At 39.5% G+C, this 22,204-nt stretch overlaps 1 protein-coding gene across 1 annotated transcript; it reads right to left on the minus strand.

Annotated features, from left to right (window-relative positions):
• Positions 1-16,257, minus strand: LOC141906359 (neuronal acetylcholine receptor subunit alpha-10-like). Its single transcript, XM_074795607.1, has 6 exons — positions 16,206-16,257; positions 10,478-10,617; positions 8,155-8,199; positions 7,253-7,362; positions 6,363-6,898; positions 1-590 (listed from the first exon to the last, which is right to left on the minus strand). The coding sequence occupies exons 1-6, from the start codon at positions 16,255-16,257 to the stop codon at positions 1-3; spliced, it is 1,473 nt and encodes a 490-aa protein (XP_074651708.1).
• Between the last annotated feature and the right edge of the window lie 5,947 nt (positions 16,258-22,204).

Consider the following 22,204-nt stretch of genomic DNA (forward strand, 5'->3'; position numbering starts at 1 on the left):
TCAATCATCGTCCGGTATGTGTTTGTTCTTGTACATTGGGCGGAGCAACAAGATGGCAACAGTCGAAACTGTCGTAACTATAAAAAATAACCAAAACAAAAACCGATCGATAATAATGGCTATATCCTGCCACTCCCTGATTATGTTAATTTCGAAGTCAGCTTTTTCCTGTTTGTCGATCAGAATTCGTAAATGTCTCACAATTTCGTCGTCGGTCGAGTTGCGAGGTCGTTGACTGACCGCGTTGACGGTTATATTACCGCGCAGTTCCTTATCGCCGGTATTGTTTATACACGGACCGAGTTTCGTGCCTTCCCCGTCCGTGCCATCTTTGAACACCGTTCGAAAACTGGAAAACTGATGAGGTCGAAGCATCGGTCTGTCCTCTTCGCTACGAGCTTTTGTCTGAGCTATTCGTTCGTATTCTTTTTTATGAAGACACATCAGGCGACTGAGTCCGGCTAACACGAGGTATCGCAGCCATTGAGGCGGCCTTTTATCACCTATACCTTTGTGGTGAATGTTTAGTATAACTACGGCCGATACAACTGATATTGACGTCATCGCCATCACAACTGTCAGATATACACCTGAAACAAACAAAAAAAAAAACAGAAGATATTACAAATTGACGGACGGCTATGAAAACAACAAGTGCAATGTCTTAAATCAAGTGCAAAAAATCTTAATTGCCTTTCCATCCCGCCCTGGTGAGAGGTCTTGTAATCGGGTTTTCGAAATTTCCGAAGTTCAACGAAGGCTAAAAAAAGGTTTTTCATCGGCATCATAGAAAGGGCTGATGATTCTTCTCGAGTACCACCACACTTTAGGATATCCGAATTCTCAATGTGTGTGTCATACATGAACTGACATTATCATTGTGTTTGTGATTTTCATCGTATCTATTGGGCATGTTTAAATTTTCCCTGTAAGTAGCAGTTCTTTTCTCTTTTTCAATTTGCTAATATCATAGGCTAATATTTTCTTCATTTTTTCCCATACGTAGTCGGCTAATCCACCAATATCTCCTCCATTTAGAAATATCTGATTCCGGATCTTATTATTGTAGTACGATCTATAAGCCAATAGCGAAACTGAATAATGCCGTATTTTGATTACGAACCAGACTGAAGCAAAAACTCGGCGTAATGGACAAACAATCATCCATTGCGCTTCGAATTCCACGACGTATTTTATTCAGATCTGCCGGAGGTTTTTCATCTGATAAATAACAAATCCTGAGCAATATATAATAGCCAATAGTTTATCTAGATTGAATCGGGAATAATATTTTCAGTATTAATGGCAGAATCGACTGACTGACGAGAACTCTCAGTCAATGATACGATGTTTTTTTTTCAGTGAAGGGGATTTGGTTCCATAATACACCGGGTGTTGAAACGCTACAACTGCTGCAATCCTGAAGATAATGTAATTGAAGAAGTGATGATAGATTTATTACGATTAATTGCTGGAGATAAAACCGGGAATTTCTGACGTTTCGAAGATCTAACCCTTCTTCACGGCTCACAAGAGAAACTCACAGCCTTCGATTATGAATACGTCGATGATCATAAATGGTTATGAGACTTGGTGAAATATAAAAGGCATTTCTGGGAGAAAATCTTTGAATTCTAAAATACGTATTAATTGCCGATTCATGACCGAAACTGTATTTAAGAATTTCATAATGTTTACCGGAAAATATTCAGTTTGATAAATTCCACATTTAGCGCAATATTGATTGATAAAGTCAGATTTTTTCCATCACGAATCTAAGCATTGGAAATTATCCAAATTCCAAATTAACATATCGGTGATAATGCTAAATCATTAGCAAATTTAGAATTTGGATTTTCACCCGATAGTACGTCAGGCAGTGCCATCTAGTAAAGCATAACGAAACTACAAATTATTTGATAGCGAACAGACGTTTTTTTTCAATCTGAAATCAATCAAGTTATTTAACTGAACCGAATCGAAAATGCCCTTCGTACAGAAGTGAAATCAATCTAACCAAACAGTACGGAATCGGTTACGTGATTTTTCTTCGATTTAAATTCAAATCGATTAACACTCGAAATGTCAACTTTTAAAAGGCGCCAGCGACTGATGCGGAAGTTGGTCTAACGCATGAGTTTGATCGATTTGCGATTTGCATAAAACGTCAAACGCGGAATGTGAAATAGATCCCACACCCGAGAGACGCCGACTGCGAATTGCATAATGAAATTTGTTATTTAAAAGATTTCAAGGCGAATGCTTCCAAATCGAACGCGCAGTTAATGAAGCCGATTATATATTTCTCGATAAGGGTTGTCATAATGGCGTCGCGCGGTGAATGGATACCGGGTATTTCGTCAATTCCGGTTTTCAGAACGGCGGCATCGCGCTGTTATCTGTAAAACCGTGTTCTGAAACACCTCTGACACACGAAACGACGAATAAATTAGATTCGTTTTTCATCAACTGCAATGAAGTGTCTTTACCCTTCACCGGGCACAGAAATGAATGGCGTCTTGGACGCGAAACCTCGAGTCATCAATTTTACACATATCGTTTCTGAATGAAAAATCAGTTCAGTGGCGTTTTAAGGCTGAGTATTTCCTGTGACTGGGAGCATTATGATTTACTATCATACATTTACCTACGTGGAGTAATTAAAATTCTATCGAGTTATTTCTAACTCATTTTATCGTTCAAAAATTTTCAAAGTTTTTTTCGCTCCAAAATTTTTCAGAAAGAAAATGAGCACAGATTATTCACATTTTACATTAAACATATTTCATATTAGGTGGTAAAGGTATGGCCTAAGCCAGACATCAAACTCGCGTATACGATGGTGGGGTTTAGTCAAAACTTCGATACTGTCGAATTAACTATCGATAAGTTGTAGTTTCAATACGTTCTCAAATAGTATAGCAGCAAATGTAAGTAACGATTTCACAATTTTCTTTCCTTCTGAAAACTTGGAATTCTTCATTTCGAATATTGTTAAATCGATTTTTATTGATTGATTGTCAAATCGATTTTTTTCTACGGAATCATTGATGTTGCGCGGGGAGCTTGAAATACAACGAAAAAAGCGATTGCGACAATTTTGAAAATTTAGATTATTCAGCGACAGGTTTTGTGGTGATGAAGATGATTAATGTTTGACAGATTTACGTGAATTCCCATTCGAGTCGACACTTTAAAATCTCTCCTCGTCATCGGAGTGGGAAGGTTTTGAAATAGTCACAGACGTGTTAAAACCGAGGACTCGTAAAAACATAAATCAAAACGAAAGAAAGATAACAACAACCGACGCGCGGCTATTTCAGGTTAGTTTTAAAGACACGATCATTACGGTGAAGATACTGCGGTAAGAAAGTGCTATCAGGTGTCAGATGACATTAGAATGTCCGTCAGAATGACGCACATAGATTTATCAGATCGAAAAAATAAGTATTTTTTCTTCATCGACGCGCAGTTCATGAAAAATCGATAGTGCCGACACCGGGTAATATGAATAAACGTATCGATAGAGTATTGGTTTATTCGGTGGAAGAAATGTCTTATTATTTTCATTATCAAAGTTTGAAATACTTCAAATTCATATCTGAAATATAGTCTGAATACAACGATATTTGAGTGAAATTTACATATAAAACATTCCTTCCATACGACGCCAAGTGAAGTGCTAACGATCCTCGATCCTCGATAGTCGATCCTCGATAGTCGATCCTCGATAGTCGATCCTCGATAGTCGATCCTCGAAGTATCTTCGACACGACATAAGTTTTATCGTTTAAATTATGCACAATAGATGAATATGAAAAATTAATCCGTTCCATGAACTTGTGAATTATTCAGAATAATTCATTTAGTAACATTTCCTACTTTTATAATTGTTTCGTATATTTTTCTAAACGTTCTGCACACAGACAGTATCGATTTGCGTTAAAGTGTTTGCAGTGAAGCTTTCGCGGACAGAAATTAGGTCACCGCTAACCGGGTCAACTAATCATTGGTAAGTCACCTAATGCCATCTAGCGGCGAACGATAACAATATTTCATGAGTCATCTTTCGAATGGATAAGTTGATATTTTTTCTGTGTATTCAAAAATCTTTCCAGTATAATTTTGCGAGACATCTTTGCAGACCAAATCTGTTACTGAATGAATTGCTTTAGCAAATTCGATTAAGGGGGTTGTGTAAGGATGAAATTTTAGCTATTCAAAAATACAAAATGCCAATCTCTAAAATGTCTTCGGCGTTTATTAATTGTGTAGTTTTCGATGGTTTTCAGTACCAGCTTGTTACGTGATGTAATTACAGTTTCAAACAAAAATAGCAACAATTTTCAACGCAGGAGGGAGAGGGAGAGGGAGAGGGAGAGGGAGAGGGAGAGGGAGAGGGAGAGGGAGAGGGAGAGGGAGAGGGAGAGGGAGAGGGAGAGGGAGAGGGAGAGGGAGAGGGAGAGGGAGAGGGAGAGGGAGAGGGAGAGGGAGAGGGAGAGGGAGAGGGAGAGGGAGAGGGAGAGGGAGAGGGAGAGGGAGAGGGAGAGGGAGAGGGAGAGGGAGAGGGAGAGGGAGAGGGAGAGGGAGAGGGAGAGGGAGAGGGAGAGGGAGAGGGAGAGGGAGAGGGAGAGGGAGAGGGAGAGGGAGAGGGAGAGGGAGAGGGAGAGGGAGAGGGAGTGGGAGGGGGAGGGGGAGGGGGAGGGGGAGGGGGAGGGGGAGGGGGAGGGGGAGGGGGAGGGGGAGGGGGAGGGGGGAGGGGGAGGGGGAGGGGGAGGGGGAGGGGGAGGGGGAGGGGAGGGGGAGGGAGAGGAGAGGGAGAGGGAGAGGGGAGAGGGAGAGGGAGAGGGAGAGGGAGAGGGGAGAGGGAGAGGGAGAGGGAGAGGGAGAGGGAGAGGGAGAGGGAGAGGGAGAGGGAGAGGGAGAGGGAGAGGGAGAGGGAGAGGGAGAGGGAGAGGGAGAGGGAGAGGGAGAGGGAGTGGGAGAGAGACCGATTCTTAACGACCTCAAGCGCTTACGAATCTAAATCACAATTAACATTGAATATTCTATCAGGATTTAAGAGCTGAAACTAATGCGTATTGTTATTAACAATTCAAGCGAATAAATCATAAATTTTAATATAAAACTGGGTATAATTGAGGTAATTTAATAACCATATCAGCTCAGGACCATTAGCTGGTGCGCCATATCAAACCGGGTTACAATTGGCATGCGAATTATCATGAATAATCTTCTATTTCACTGATTCTCAACTCGGTTTCTGTTCGACTCAGTGAAATATCTATATCATCGCTACCGAGGTCCCTGATTCTTAACTCAATTTGAAATATTTGCAATCCCCGTAATAAGACGGCTAGTTTTACTGTACGGAACTATATTCAGTAATGAATAGAGATGTTTAACACTGTGATGATATTAACTCGTGGCGCTGTGTTTTTTTCTCATTAACTGATGAGAAATAATCTCGTAATTATTTATAGCTACAGACTGTTAGATGACGCACACATTGCCTCCGGTTACGCACAGATTACCAAAGGTTCGACTGTTCAGATATCATTCTATATGTATGTTTATAGATACGTAAAACAAGGGTGGATCCACGGCGGACTTGTGATGAGACTTGCACGAGTCCATCAAAGTTTTTTTGGTTGCCTTTTTTAATTTTGTCGACAACGATGACTGGCGTATTTTAGTGCAGGAGTCCACGTGATATTGCCTTTTTGGATGAAAAAGTGCCCTTTTGGGACAGGACAAGCCATCAGAATGGCATCTGCATAGAAAAGTGTGTCCCAAATGTGAAGGCACGAAAACTTCGTCGAGCATGAAATACAAAGGAAATGATGATTTTTGAAAATGCACATATTCTGGACACTTGATGTCAACAAGTTTTCGAGATTAGCCGTACATAACAACATTGGATAATCAGAGGATTTACAAACTTTGAGGGGGGAGGTGCCTTTCATGTCAATCATTTATACGATTTTAGCCACCGATATGGCGTGCTGGTCGAGCCGAAAAACCACATGGCTGCAAGACCTCGATACAGTATTAAAACATCGACTCTAAAACAAATTCGTTCATTATCAAACTTCCTCGTAAACTGAGTCCCCCGAAGAATAATAGAAACTATTTCTTAAGCTCTCATATTTTGAGCCGTAAGAAGTATTTTGTGTAACTGGGTGTTGAGCCGATTACTGATTCACTCCAGGAAATCAAATCTTTCAAATGGCGCCTTGGATTTATTTTATGAACTTTGCCTTTAACGATGTCGGTATGGACTGGGTTAATTCCTCATTACTTTGATCGTATTGAAGCCGGCGCGCTTTGGGACCAGTTGGTTCATTTTTTTCTAAACTTACCAATCAACGGTGCGAACTCGGAAGTAGGCGGCATGCTTTCGGCAATAAGCAGCATGAATACAGAAAAGGCCAACAATACAGTCAAACCAAGAGTGACTTTCTCTCCGCTGTCAGGTGGAAGCATAAATCCAACTAGAGTTAAGGAAGATAGCAAAACACATGGAACTATCACATTGAACGTGTAGTACAGAGTTCGACGCCGTAGATGCAGATAAAACGTCACATCCGGAAACGGTTCGTCGCAACACGGATACCGTATCACGTGACGTCGTACTTTAGTCTCGACTAGTTCCCATTCGCCGTGGTCGACATAGTTCGACAAGTCGACGTTATGCGTTCTGTTAGTTACGTCCACCTGATAACCGTCGTAGGCCCACGAGCCCATTTTCAATTTACAGATTTGATCATCGAACGGAAAGTAGGTTATATCCAGTTTGCATGAGCTGCGTAGACGGACGATCGGCGGCCAGAAAACGTTCCCGTTTGCTCCTACCATCGATAAAGCCTTCATATATCCTTTTGAATAGTCGTCAACACTAAATAACAATAACACAATCATTAGATTTAATTCAGATTCTTATATCAAGCTATTTCAATAAAATACGTTTACGGGAGCACCCTGGAGGGTACATGTTGGTATAAGGAATATTTTCGACGGTTATTCCCAGTTAGAAAACGAACCTTGATGAAATTACTTTTTTTAATGAAAAAGCCAGTTTTTTCAAACCGAGCCCCGGGATACTTTCATAAAATCATTTTAGCGCTGATATTATCGATCCGTTCATTCTTATACGGAAAACAGATTTGCGCGGAAAATGGAATTACTCAAACACATTATGTTTCAATTAGAAATGAGAACAGCTGCGGTAGATCTCAGTAACAGACCTTACCTGTTATACAGCACTATATCTGGACGCCATATAAATGTGCACGGTATTCTAATCATACTCAGTCCTCCGAAATCATCTGGATTCCAAATCAACTTTTGGTCGATCCATTCCTGAAATTATATACATCGAAAATATTTACTCATTTAAGAAGATCTTATTTCATTCTGTTCTACATGGTTTAGATGGTATATTTTGTATGTTTACTTCTTACACAATCCGTCCTTAGATAATGCAGGAATAGTAGTTTCATGTTATAAGAAATACGTAGTAATAACATAAATCTTGCATGAATGTATACAGATATACGAAATTCTTTTTTAAATATCGATGATGTCACTAATGAAAGTAAGATATCTGATTACAATGGACGTATTATTTGAGAGACATCATCTCATCAGATATTCCGACTGCATTTAAACTGTTTTTCAAGTCGTTGTGGTAGAAATAGTTATAGCTCAGTTAGCGATGCGGTGACTCAGTTCATACGGCACGAGGGTCATTAGTTTCACCTTTACTTACATCAAACACTGATACGTCACCAGTGTTCACTAATTACCGCATCCTTGGAAAATGACAATAGGCGATAAGGAGGTAATAACTGTACACAGTACGAGTCGTTTATACGCTCGTTAACCGTAGAGGTCACCTTCAATATATACCGCAGAATTCAGATCCACAGTTATCGGCTCAAATTTGATTCTAAGGTTGAAAATGAACTTATCTTAACTCTATAAAGAATCAAATTAAATCGTGCACTGGGTCCTGAACTTTAAGCAGGTATTTATATATTCATATTCAAGTAAAATCTGGACAAGAAAAATCAATTAACTGAATATCGCTGGCGCTTAATGGTCTCGGGAAATATTTCAAATCTCGTGCAAGTTTTTTTAAATAGTTCTCACCTGATCAAGCCAGATATTTAGTGTTAGCACCTGGTTGCGTTCATCCTGTAATATAAAAACAAGAAACAAAAACAAACATTATTTCATCATATCACGCAATCCGCTGAGATCAGCACGACATTGACAGTCGCTGTACTACACAGAACAACTCGTGAAAAACTGTTCACCTTTCACAGAAAAAAACAACCAAATAACATTTCTATTAGTGGCCATCGCGTGCAAGACGCCTCTACTCAAACCGTGTGCTCGACTTGTTGGTCTTAATCTAGAAGATGTTTATTCATCGACAAGACGAAGAAGTCTTTTAATAATACAGGAGTAACCCCGCACAGAGTCCGCGGGACCTGTGTGCGCCAACATCAATTGACCGCAGAACTGTTTCATCGCTCCGCGTACTCAGCAAATTACTCTTCCAACACGTAAAGCTAAAGTGCAATAGTCAAAAATGTATGATTATAGAAAAAGACACAGATGTGTATAAACCAATAACGGGATGCATCAAGATGAAAGCCTTCAGTTGTTTGATGGCTTTAGGGCTAATAACATCGCAACCACTGACTGTTCGACCTGTCTCGCTGTAACCTTGCGTATAGATATGTTTTATTTTTTGTTGACGCCTCCAGATACAAACCACTGCGACAATCTTTTTATTTCATTTTTTATCCGTGTGTGTAAATGTATTTCTAGATGTGGTCGAGCCGTAAATCGATTCCGTGTCGGTAGGAAGGGGAGGAATCTAATTTCAGAGTTTTCTATGCTTGGTGTAAATAGTTCACACCCCGCAATCTGGAGGCTGTTCCTGTTTGGTCGAAAACAGTAATTTTTTTTAAAAACCTTTCTAAGTTTTTCAACTGAATTTCAGCCCCTTTTATTTGGCCACGTGGTGATGCCATGTATTGGAATTTTATTTTTGGAAATTTTGACATTTCTCCTCAAGTTGCTAAGCTTTAGTTTGTCAGTTTTCTGGACGATCGGTGAAGTTCCAAACATCTTTAGCTCTCAGTTTATATTCATTTATGAATGAAATTATGATTCACCAAAACACTGTGGAACTGTCTCGATCCGCAGTTCAACAATATGACAGTTCGAAACGGTCGCGTGTCTCAAGGCTTTCGATCAAAACCAGCGCGTCAGAGATTGTGAAGTAAATGAGCTGTACGGGTGAAGATCCGTTTGATGGACTGAGGATAATCGCAGTAGAATCATGAGTTCGGCACGCAGATCGTAGAAAGCTGTTAGATAAGGCAATTTGATCACTGTTCGGGTGGGATGCTTACTGTTAATCGACCGTGACGTAGCCTTCGACCGTAATACGGTTTCGGGATTTTATGCGATTCGATTGTGCGAACAAACGCTTCCTAACGAACTGATATTAGTTCCAATGACAGAACGGGTCGAGGTCTTGCACGCGTGCGCGTCGAGATGAGGCTCTAGCGCCTGAAAACAATCAATTATGATTGATCGTTGATGACGAGGTGAAGAATTGACCAAAAATATTTCATGGTTACTGATATAATCTATACTGATATAGGTCATTGCATTTCACAAATCGATCCTGTTTGGAGGAAATAGAAAATATTCATAGATTTTGATATTCAATTTCTCTGCTGACAGCTTTTAGAATGTGCAAGTTCGAATATGTGAAGCGGAATTTGCGCAAAGTGCAGTTCTTTCAATGTACCGTTTTTGTACTGAATTATAAAGTATGTAAAAAGTATATGAACGAAATAAGCCACGGGGGAAAGACGATTTAAGCCCTACGTCATCGACGAACTTTTCATCTATGTCTTCACAAGTCTTTTCAAAGAACTAGACTTAAAACTGGGTCTTGTATCTTTTTCTTTGATTATTTTTTCTCTGAGGGTTCGCAAAAAGAAGCTTGACAAATATCTATTTTTGACGGACGGCGCCATGTCTGTTGATTTCCGATATATTTTTCTCTGCCTCCCTCTTATTCGATTTGTATTTTACTGACTCATGAACTCTCCGCTATTTTCCGAATTGGTTTTTTTTCCTCCGTGGCGCGGTGGTTATTCGTGCATAATAGCGACGACGATGATAGACGCTAAGGATGAAAAGCTTCTGATTAGAGAAACTTTCACAATATTCTTATCACCGATTATTGCGATATAGACTTGATTCACCGCAATCAACCTCGTCTTATTGTGGGATATTTATTATTTGACGTCGTGAAAACCGTTACAATAATGTTTATATTTACATCGATACAGCGTTAATTGAGGAGTTTGAGGAGTTCTGTGTGAGTCGATGCGCACTACGTCATCGATATCGGCGTTTCAAAATAACAATAACAATCACTTACCACGTCAAATATTTGAGTTAATGTAATTCCTAGTCGAACTTCAACCGGATCTGAAGCATTATAAACTGGTCGGACGGCCTTTTCATATCCTAACATTAATTTCGCCAGTAACCTCTGTTCATCTGACTGCCTTTTTCGTCCTGCAAAAAAGAGAGTTTTTGGATGAAGGGACGGTCAATCGTTCACCAAAATGGAATCGTCTATAGTCTCAAAATAGAAAATTATCTAAAAAACCCCAAAAAAGTCTCTCGCGGCCATAAGTCTGGTGGGTAACCCTTGATTCGAACCCGGGACCTCTCATTGCCAGCCAAACGCCCTGACCATGTGTTGTACGTTTGTCTGATCAGCTATGGTGCTGATTACAAGAGTTTTAAAAGATAAATTCTAACTTTCACAGTTTAACGACTGAAAGAGAGAAAAATAATGTTTTATGGAGTTCCAAAATTGGAAAACGTTTTTAACGTACCCAGAAACCAGGAGTAAGATAAACTGTTGTAAGGACTTGATTTACGGGTGATAAAATAGTTACGTAAAAGTTTTTCCAATGTCTTATCAAACTTTAGGACGAACTTAAATGACGTCAACTTGTGCAAAGATAAAACTGTAACTTCACAGATTTAGAGGCGAATGTCGCGAGGAATACTAATAATTTCTTTTTTTTTGGTAAGATTTCCTATCATTCACATCGAGTCACTCAGTGTCAGTAGTCGTAACATTTCCCTTTGCCGGTCTGGTGAAGCTTTTATTTGAACGTAAATCAAGCAAATTGTCGCTGTTTACCGAAACAAGTCGAATTCGCGTGGCTTTATTGGTGCGGTTTAATATATCTTGGCGATAAAAGAGAAAAAACCCGGCGCACTGTCGATTTTTCTTCGATATTTCTCCGAATCGATTTAGCAATGGTTCCGCGATAAATTTATAAGCGAATGACTGTCGTTTATTGATCTCGATAAACACAGTATATTGACCCCTATAACTCGTACGCTAGTCGCGTCACTAATAAACCGCCCGGTGATTGGTCGATTGTGTCTTCATCACCGCTGACAATTATTTGACCCCTAGCGGTAGTCCGGCGAACTATCAAACGCCTCAGAACGATTTTCCTTATATATGAGTTGATTGGTCATTGTTTCATTTGATGACAAAGCCACCAACAACAGCAGATTATTACAAAAAAACTCTTACGACGTATTCAGTTGATCCAATGATAAATTAACAACACGTGACATAAGTGACGGTTTGTTTTTGAAAATTAACGGTGAAAGATGAAATGATATCCGCGTTAGATTCAAAGGTTTTAAAACGATCAATCGGAAAACGACATTTCATAATCAAGCCTCGTTCACGAGAAATCCGTTATTTTAATCTTGTTTATGAAATAAAAGCGGCCCGTATGTTTCACTCGATGTAGATTACATCGGCTGAAATCAGTAAACCGCTAACGGAACGTCGATGATATTACAAGCTCGAGGAAACATTTTGTTTGTGCTTTACGACGTTTGGATTTTGGCTTCCCAGACATTCAGTAAACAGAGATCCGTAGAGATTCATTTTTCTTCATTTCGAATATCAGCGAGGTCATTTTATTGTTTTCTCCGGAAGGTCAGATTTCTATTCATATGACTGTAATCCTTACTCATAAACAATTTTAATCACTGCCGCACAAATTACAGAAAACATACTCAAATATCAACACGGTCTAAATAAAGATATGGAGAATCTTGAAATATATATCGAAGGTTGTGAATCGGAATTTTAGTAAGATATTTCCCGCTAATCCGTGATAATCCCCACCAATGTCCCTAATCACATCTAAAACATATTCGTTCGTTATATTTACAAACGGTATAACAACAAGAACCGAACGGTCGATTCGAGCTTTCGTCTCGTCCACTTTTATACTCGGTCGAAGAAAAGAAGTTGACGTGTAATTTCTAAGTTAATGAGAATCGTGTTTTGATGAAGAAAAACTTAACGAATCGTCGAGGGAAGTTGTACGTTGAGCACTTTGTCAATAATAAGACATCACGGCGCAGAAAAAAAACAACAATTTGATTTATAACTAGGGAATAACCTGTATACACTGGAGTATATAAATAAAGCCGTCCATTCATTCGTGCGATCTCGGAGACTAGAAATTGAGCTGCTACCGGAATTTGATATTACCCCGATGTATTTTAAATCATGCCGTCAACTGTGTGTGAGTATTTGCGCCCGTATTCTCAGATCGATACGATTATAGTATATGACTCGTCTCACGTCTGACTCGTACAAACAAGTCACACTAACCCGGCATCAGCCCATACCTTCTTATGAAAAAAAAAACGAAATTCATTCAAATATTTACACGTTGAAAACGACCGAAATATATCTATGATAATCTATGACCCTTTATAGTTATTTCCAAATCATCAAGCAGCCAAATGAGATTAACTAAAATCAGTCACAAGTTGATTCATTAGAAGATTGTTTATCAGAACCGAAACCGAAATTTCCAACGTACTTAAGCTAAAATTTCAAAGTTAAATTTATCATGCTACGTTCTGTGTTTATTTCGTTTCGTTAGTACGTCGTGAACCCTTTCATAGCTAGCGAGAAATTCTCAATTCCACGCCAACTTTCTAATCATTTTCATCTTCATCAAAGAATATCAAATTTCTGTTATTTATTATGAATCGTAAAAACGTCAAATAAATCGTCTGGCGTCAGGTAGAAAAAACAAGAGAAAAACGAAACGGCGGTCGATGCTATGATGATAAAACTCATGTTCATATAGATTAGAATTGGTTGCGGAATTCTGAGAGCGCTGACAACAGCTTAAAGGCAATCTGATTAACAATAAATAAAACAAGAGAAATTCCTGTCTTATTTACTTCTGTCTCTCTCCACTCACCCCTCTCTCCTCCCTCTCTCTTTATTCCTCTCACTCCTCTCTCTCTCTCTCTATAAGAGATAGAGAGAGAATAGATTCTTGCGTCATACCCGCACAGTCTGCGCCGCGGCCGTTAAAATTCCTGTCGATATTTCTACGAGACAAAAATATGACTCGCGCGCGGCGGGATCAGATAAGCGTAAGATATCTTTCAGATCTTTTCATTTCACGTTTATCAATAAGTATAACCCGATCAGCGATGTGAAATGATACACGTCTATAATACGCGCCGCTTTCAACATCCATCAAAACGAATTCAAACAAATCCGATTTTATCGTCAGTAAAACTTCTCAAATGACTCCTCATTTACGCGATACAGCTCAAATCGGTGAATTCGACTAAAAATCCTTAAAATTTTCAATTGCCTTGTCAATCTGCCCAATTCTTCTCTTGTCAATGTTGTTGTCAGTTACTGTCACTGTCTATAACTACGTTCTGATTTTGTTTCGATGAAGGCTATATGAGTTCTAGCCGAAATATGTCAACAATACGTTTTGCATATGTAAAAAAAAGATCTAAAATGTTCGTTTTGATTTCTATTGGCACTCAAGATTATTTTCATTACCGGAGTATAAAAACTTTTAAATTGCCCGATACTCAACGCAGTATCTTGTTAACTCGATTAGATATCTACAATAGATTATAACAAACTGAGGATGTATCTTTGCTAAGATCTATTTTGAAAATGGCTCATAGATACCCGTCGAATCATAAACATCCTCTACTGTAATTCTATTAGTCAATTGATTTGACTCGTCTACGAAATTCAGCCGAAATGCTATAACTGAATAACGTGGAGTCTACTGAATCAAGGTGACATTCAAATTAATTACCGCCGCTGAAATAAACTGTCGGTAAATTGAGTTTTACTCAAACACATTTTGAATATTCTGCTTCAGTTGAAACCGTTAATCGTATTACGCAATCGTGTTTCCGTCAATAGCTCGATCTATTTCTCAAACGACGCCGATGTTTGTATTTTGTATTTGCCTGTTAAAGCGTCGCGGGTGTCTGATTAATATATTCTTAATCAGCGCTCTAATTGAGAGCAGTTTTTCTGTACAGTTTCCAAGATGATGCACGGTTGTTGCAGTGTTACACGCGTTGATAATTCGTCACGGCGTGATTCATTTTATTGATACGGGGTAAATGACTGCTTTGAGAAATCTGGTACAGCACGTCTGGGACCCGGCGCGCGTATTGTTACTTCTCCCTTGTTGGTTGAAATAGCGAGAGACAGGTCGTTAAATTCATGTTTTCAGTTAGTCCCCTGGCTACAAGTGAAACAGTTTGATTCGAATTTGTCATTTTTATGTCCAGGTCATTTTCACGCCCTCTATGCTCTTTTTATGGCAGTATGCTCAGCGACATGTGCGGGAGTGAACTCGAGTAGATCGCGATTCTCAACACCCGTTTTCTTTTATTACAAAAAGATAATTCGCCACTAGACTGCGCCTTCGCGAAATTGGGGCATCGCCCACACTTACCATAGATCACCTATAAACCTAGATAAGACTCAAGTCTCGAAACAGTAAAGTAAAAATGGAGCCCAGCCACAGCCCATCTGGTCAGAAACCTAACACAAACCAGCAGATAACCCCAATCCTAGCTCCACAATAACCCTAACCCTAGATTCGAACCCGGGGTCACAGCGTGCCAGCCGAGCGTGCTAACCACTAGACCACCAAGCTCTAGCGGTTGAGTGGGTTTGTAAGTTTGTCTGGTCAGTGTGGTGACTAGTGACCAGTCAGGTGTGGTCACTTCATTCACGTACAATCCCGCTATCATTTTAACATGGCATCAGATAAGAGGGGTCTATTTGCAATAACGATAGATGTTGGTTAGAAATCGATAAGATTCCGCTCTGTTACTGGCTAAATAGAGATCCCCCAGTGGTTGACCGACCGAATCATATCAGGTACGAACGTTACTTTGAGAAAAACAACAAAACCTTGACATTTTCGCCGCAAAGCAAAATATGTCGATAACAGATCGAATAAATTGATAGCATCAGTTCCTAAAGATCACACGAGGTTTAGTTCAAATTACAGCTCATTTCTACCGTGTCCTTGTGGTAACTACAAACGTAACGTTTGTGCACCTACAAATACTGACTTCTGAGACAGAAAATATGCGAGTCAGCCCAGAGGGTGAAATAGAACCAACATGCAGGATGCGAGCCCTGCCTGAATAAATCGAATCCGGAGTATCAGAGTCATCGTATTGATTTCAAATCTAATATCAGCTCTCCTGATTTTCATTGAAAAACTTAATGAAATTTTGTGTTAGAATTTGACTTTGAAAATCAGAGTTTAAAATATTGAAGATGAAATGATTTCAACTTTAAATTCGACCGTGGAACTGGTAAAATTGTGGAACTGGGTCAACCATGGAACTGGGTCAATTGTGAAACTGGGTCAAGCGTGGAACTGGGTCAAGTGTGAAACTGGGTTAACAGTAACTGTGAGCTGGATTAACGCACCCAATGCTTAATGAAGGTGGAAAGGTTTTAGACGTGTTGTAAATGAGGCTATAATTAATTAGAGTCCAGACATTTCATTTCGTGCACGATATTAAAAATGAACTCAGTTCCACCCGGTGTTACTTAGTTCCACCCGGTGTTACTTAGTTCCACCCAGTGTTAGACCGTTTAATGAAGTAATAAACCCAAACAGACCGCGCTATCAACAGATGTCGTGATCACGTGAGTATTTGATGGAATAATGATTTGCTGCTGATAATAAATTGATCAGAGCCGCCGGGTGTTTTACCTGAATTTCACCCCCCCCCCCAACCCTTCTCTCCTTCCATCGTCTCCTGCGCTTTATCGAAACTCTGCTTTCCCATATTAAAAATTTCCAATTACGATAAAAACCGTGCTAATATCTATTGCACACGTCACGTGACAATACTATTACGATGATCGGATTATTCCGGTATCCGGTGAGATTCAGTTGTAGATCAGTCTCTCTCGATATAACTATCCTAATATAACTATCCCAGTAAAACTATCCCAGTAAAACTATCCCGGTAAAACTATTCCAATAAAACTAACTCAATATAGCTTATCCCAATATAACTATCTCAATAGAACTATCCAAAAGAACTCCTCCAGAAGAACTATCCCAGTAGAATTATTCCAGCAGAACTATCCCAATAGAACTATCCCAATAGAACTATCCCAGTAGAACTATCCCAATAGAATTATCCCAATAGAACTATCCCAATAGAACTATCCCAATAGAACTATCCCAGTAGAACTATCCCAATAGAATTATCCCAATAGAACTATCCCAATAGAACTATCCCAATAGAACTATCCCAGTATTGAAAAATACTAGAGCTAATCCTGTTTCACGTCCCCTAAGAGGAACAACCTGGTGTGCTCCGGGCTCAAGAGAATTCATGGGAACCCGCTCGAGTTATAGTCAGATAAAGATGTTCAGTAAGTTTGATGTCTTGTTTAAGTTTCGCTATCGAGTCTGCGGTAACACATAGTTCGCGGTGTCTGTTTTAAAGTTACCGAACCGTAAAATTACAAGCCTAACAAACACAAGTAAAAAGAGGTTCGCATCTCACGAGGCAATATTCATTACCACTACAACGTCTTATGCTCAATTTGTTTTACCACGGACAAACTACAGGTCATACTCATTGTTCCGAGCACCTAGTGACCGATTTGTCTCAGAACTCGTCGGGAATTTCTTCAAAAGAAGAAAGAAAACTAAGACAGCGCAATAGACGACGGAGAGGATTGTCCCGAGCACTAATCGACCGATCGTCTTGCGCATGAATCAGAACAATGACCTTTTCGTCCGAAATGGAACGACGCGTGGAATCCACTTTAGTTGATGAATTAATCGGACAAATCGACCAATTATCAAAATGTAACACGTTTAAGCCGCTTGAGAAACTTTCACGCAATCCTTTTATCTCCGTTTAAAGCAAGATCTGTTATTAGATAAACCGAATCAAAATTTGACAGTTTTTACTATTCTCGATTATAACGTGTTAAGAACTCGATGAAGGTTTTTACCGAGTTCGTACGAATACTGAATGTTTGCGCGCAGCTAGCTTTGGACGGAACCGTTTCCAAAATGTAGCTGAAATAATTACGTGCAATAACATGTATTATTTGTCCAGAAAACTACTATATTCATTTTTCACTTTTAAATAATTCATTTTTTAGACAGAAATGTGTTCTGGTCTACATCGTAAAAGCCACCGAGATATTTATATTCCCATTTGTCATTAAAATTATGGTCGACGCTGCAAGCAAACGATGTGCGGTGTTGACTGGAATGAGAACTCAAGTGGTGATCCGCGATAAGGCGAAAAATGATGCCGAATTAAAACTCTCCCTCTCTTTCTCACAAAAAGAGCCGTATTTGATATCAATGTAACAGTAATGTGGACGCGTGGATCGTGAAATATCGTGACAAAAAAGACTAAAAACCAACGAATGCCATCAATGGTCCGCTAATATTCACCCGGTACCTGTAGTACAGTGTAAAGAGACAACGTGATGCGGAATGAATGGAACGTCACGATAGTTTATTCAGTGACCACGTCACGTCCTCTCTTACCAGACGGGAAGTGAGAGCCTTCGAGCTTTAGTTCACGTATCAAAAACTGCATTCAAAGTAATAGAAACATCAAAACACAACCCCAAAGAGTAGTGCGAAATAAAATTGTAATGGCGTAAATTATCTGCTGCCTGAAACTATTTTCCTCTCTCGTCCATTTCTATAATATATCACTGCACTCGGTGCGCTCCGCGTCTATTTTTGTAGAATAGATTTATCTTGATATGTTCGTATGAAATTCTGTCATTTGTCTGAACAAATACAATAGCAAGAGATTTAAAGTTATTGGAGTTATTGGCACTGTGTTCTTCGGTCGAGAATTGTGTCAATAAAACCACGAAAATATCTGATTCTCTTCTGATTGAGTTGAGTAGAGAATTGCGATTGAGACTTTATTAGTTTTTTGATCTGGAGAAAGAGAAGCGTAGGATTGATTGACTGTGGAATACTTGCTGCACTGGAAACACTTCATTTTGGCCTTTGGAATTTTTTTTCATTGAATACATTACAATAAAAACTGGCATAAAATCGATGTTCGAAGCTTCGGAATAACGGTTTAGAAGTAAAGGTCATTGACGTTTTTTCTCTGACTCAAGTTGCAGTAAAAGTTCCATAAAAATTAATTCATTCTGAAGGAATCTGGGGGATCGAAGTTGACCAGGATCACCGTGGCGTTGGATTTTTATATTCGAGATAAGCGCGTATTTTCTTGAATAGAAATGGTGCCCACACGAGTAGCTGATTCTGTGAACTAACAGTCTGTCAATCGCTACCTATCGACGAGAAGAATATATTTGATTTGCTGCCGAATTGCGGCGCAACTCAAACGCTTAAAAAGCAATCACCAGCCGGATTAGTTTATAGAACTGTATACGGTTATAACTAATGAGTCGGAGTCGGGGCGGAGATAAAAACGACCTGTGGTTCTGTGACACTGCGTGAATGGTTGAGTCGATTTCCTGTCTTATATACCACATCCTGTGAGTCCTAACCTACAGTACGATTCCACATTTCAATTTTCACTAACGCTAACTCAGCAAACTTGGCTCATTGAATTCTGGTCATGCGCAATTCTACTTTGATTAATCTCTAATTTCTCTCGGTCTCGCATGCCCCGTTCCCTGAGGCTTAGATATTGCTCGACGAGATCCGTAAATTCGACATGCCCGCGCCATTAGGCAAATGAGTCGACATTGTTGAAGACATCCTCAGTATACACAATATAACGAACCACATTGAAAAAAAAGAAGTGGGTAATCCTTCACAGTTTCATCGGGTTAGAATATCTTAACAACTTCACCTCGTCGACAATAATGACACATCTAGAAGCATTAAAAAACGATCAGAAGCCAGGCTTGAACGAGGAGATATGAATTATCGTGTAACACCTCGGTGATTATATCTCACACATTCCTGTTTAACCGTCCTCTATTCCAATTCGATTTGGATTTTGCCGGATTTTATGAGACGTCGAGATGAAGAACTTTACAATCGTTAAAGACTCGTCAAAGTCGTTCCGCGGATTTAACGGATACTTGAGTCTTACGTATTAAAGTGAAAATCAAGATGGCCCGCAGGCAGCAGTGGTGTCGCTAGTGTACGGTTGACTGGCTCTAGACACGTCGAGTCTAATTCTAAAACGCTTGTTAAGAATTACTTGTAATGTTATTTTCCTCAAACGTTTTAAGTAAACGGGATGATCACAATCTCATTAAACAATATCAACATTTATCGGTAATCTCTGTAAAATCAAAGTATTTGTCTTGTTTTGCTTTGTTTTATTATTGAAGATGACCGTGATATTCAGTTGGATGGTGTTCTGCTGCGATGAGTCTGGAGGTTGTCGGTGAGGACTATCCTGGCAATGTGGCCCCTCTAACAGGTAGGGCACACGTACAGTAAGTATAAGGCGCTATCTGGACTAGGAAGCCTCTCAAACGGGGAACAAATAGGTAGGCGCTGATTCTGTGCCTTGTTCTAGCGGTTCATTCATGTTTTCCCACTCTCTTCTTTGTCTCGTATTTCACGAGTTAAACAGTTTATGTAGTAAACACGATGATATATCCCTACGATTTCTAGACAAAGTGACACTTTTCTTTGAAACTATTGCATAAAGAAGATTGGAATTCAAACTTTCCCACCGGTGTTAGATTAAGTTTTCAGTAAGGATTTATATCCAAGCTACGTGCGGTGTAAAAGTCAGCAGTCAATTCCTTTTCGCGGTGTATTTCAGAATCTGAAGGTATAAGTTAACAAGTAAAAAACAAGATTCCAAGGAGAGAGGTGTAATTATTTAAAACCCGTTATCAGCAAGAGAACGTTTGTAATTACAGCGCAGCTTTAAAACATAAAACAAAGGTGTTTTCGGAGAGGGAAGCTGAACAGTATACATCAATACATTTAAAACTGTTGCGCCGAAGAAAAAATATATAAAAGCCAGACATTCTACACGGGCAAGGTTTAAATTTATTGTTTCTTAATGCTCTTTGTCGAATGGTTTATCCATCGAGAATGTTATCAGTTTAGAAATCTAGAGGGCGTTCTGTGGTTCTGAAATCTGACATTATCATTGAGTTCGCGAGAAAAGTTGTTCGACTATTAAGATTCCGACGAAAGTATTTTCGCTTAGTAATTCCGACAACAGCAGAGACGTGACAGATTACTGCTATCAACGATTCAGGATCTAGATATTCCCAGGACCCTCTAACTTATGCAACGAAGTTTTTATCAAGTATGTCCATGGTGCAGTCAAATATATATTGGTCATTTATTATTCCGGACTGACCACAGCAGCAGCAGCAGCAGCAGCGGCGGCAGCAGCAGCAAACAGCAGCAGTCCCCCATCGCTCGTAACCTTTAGTTGAACCTGGCACCGGTCTGGGTGCTGTCTGAATCATAGCTAGCACACACTGTTGACGTCTGATCTTGTTGATCTCAATAATTCGATGCTCTCTCAGTTCGAGGGACTCGTCAACTTATCACGTTCTTCATAGTCTCATTATAATCCCGTCCATTGCATATTAATAAACTCAATACGGGCTGATATGATGATGACGTTCCTCTCTCGCACTGTATCACGAGAATTCATATTGTTTCTCGAATCTCTTTCTCAATTCATATAAATGCTGTTGGCAGTTAATTTAAACAGCTCTCCCGAACCTGAGTACTATTACACAACCCAAGGTCGCATGAAATGATTGTACTTCCGAGCCTCGTGCGCCTAATTACTACATAAAATTCTCGTGTGAATTATTCAGAAGTTACACTCGCTATTCAAACGTTTATTTCATTCACGAAAAAAGACACCGTCAATTTCGGACTGAGACAGAGAGAGAGGGGGGAGTGAGAGATTGAATGAGAAAACGATATAATCAGAATAGGATCAATCAAAATAAAACCAGCGACAATTTAAATCCTACCAAGAGGTGTCAACAGTAATCTGACATTCTGTCTGACGATGACTAAAGATTCCCACATACTAAGAACTGAGATAAATCTAAAAGTTTTCGTCACGTCTTTTTCGCAGCTGACTTATAACCACCATCGAATAGATTAGTGGGGACTGGACCCTTATTCAAGGGGATCTATCTAGAATAAAAACTGGTGATGCATATCTCTGCATTTTTGCGACTATCAGACATGAAGTCACGCTGGAAAAAATGCTTGTTTATATCGCAGTAAATTGACAGAAATGTACCACCTATCAATGTTCACTGTCGGTGCTGTCTCTCTGTCTAAATTGAATCGACCCCTAAGCGTTCGTTCAGCTGCCAGAATATGACAACAGTAAATGGTGGGAAAATACTTCATTTCTGCTGCCAGGAAGTCACAAATGGTGCACCATATTACTACAATCAGCAGTGTCGCTAAATTTCCTTTTGATGTCGTTTTACTTTCGAACCTAATTTCACACGTCAAGGCTGAATCATCGCTCTGAGAGGAAGGTGAGGATACACGACTACAAAACCTCCAACCCTGGATCCAAGGTAATCCCAACACTCGATTCTTGGCAAAATATGAAGTTTCTTCGTTGATGATTATTTGATTATTTTCTTTAAGCTTCCGTTAATTTGGTGATCGAATCTCTTAAGTTTTTTTTAAGATGACTAAGCCCCGAAGAAACTGTAGGAATTGAAACTACGTTAAAAGCGATAAGCCGAATTTTTCCATTTATGTTTTGACGACTTTTTTTCTGGTTTATTGTGTTT

This window comes from Tubulanus polymorphus, chromosome 5 (genome assembly GCF_964204645.1).
Source record: "Tubulanus polymorphus chromosome 5, tnTubPoly1.2, whole genome shotgun sequence".
Taxonomy (NCBI): Eukaryota; Metazoa; Nemertea; class Palaeonemertea; order Tubulaniformes; family Tubulanidae; genus Tubulanus; species Tubulanus polymorphus.

Excerpts from the sequence above, each read along its gene's own strand:
- LOC141906359 (XM_074795607.1), bottom strand. The coding sequence starts at position 16,257 with ATGGGAAAGCAGAGTTTCGATAAAGCGCAGGAGACGATGGAAGGAGAG. Across the intron at positions 8,200-10,477 it reads TAACTCAAATATTTGACGTG|GATGAACGCAACCAGGTGCT; the intron begins GTAAGTGATTGT and ends TTTATATTACAG. Across the intron at positions 591-6,362 it reads CGAGTTCGCACCGTTGATTG|GTGTATATCTGACAGTTGTG; the intron begins GTAAGTTTAGAA and ends TGTTTGTTTCAG.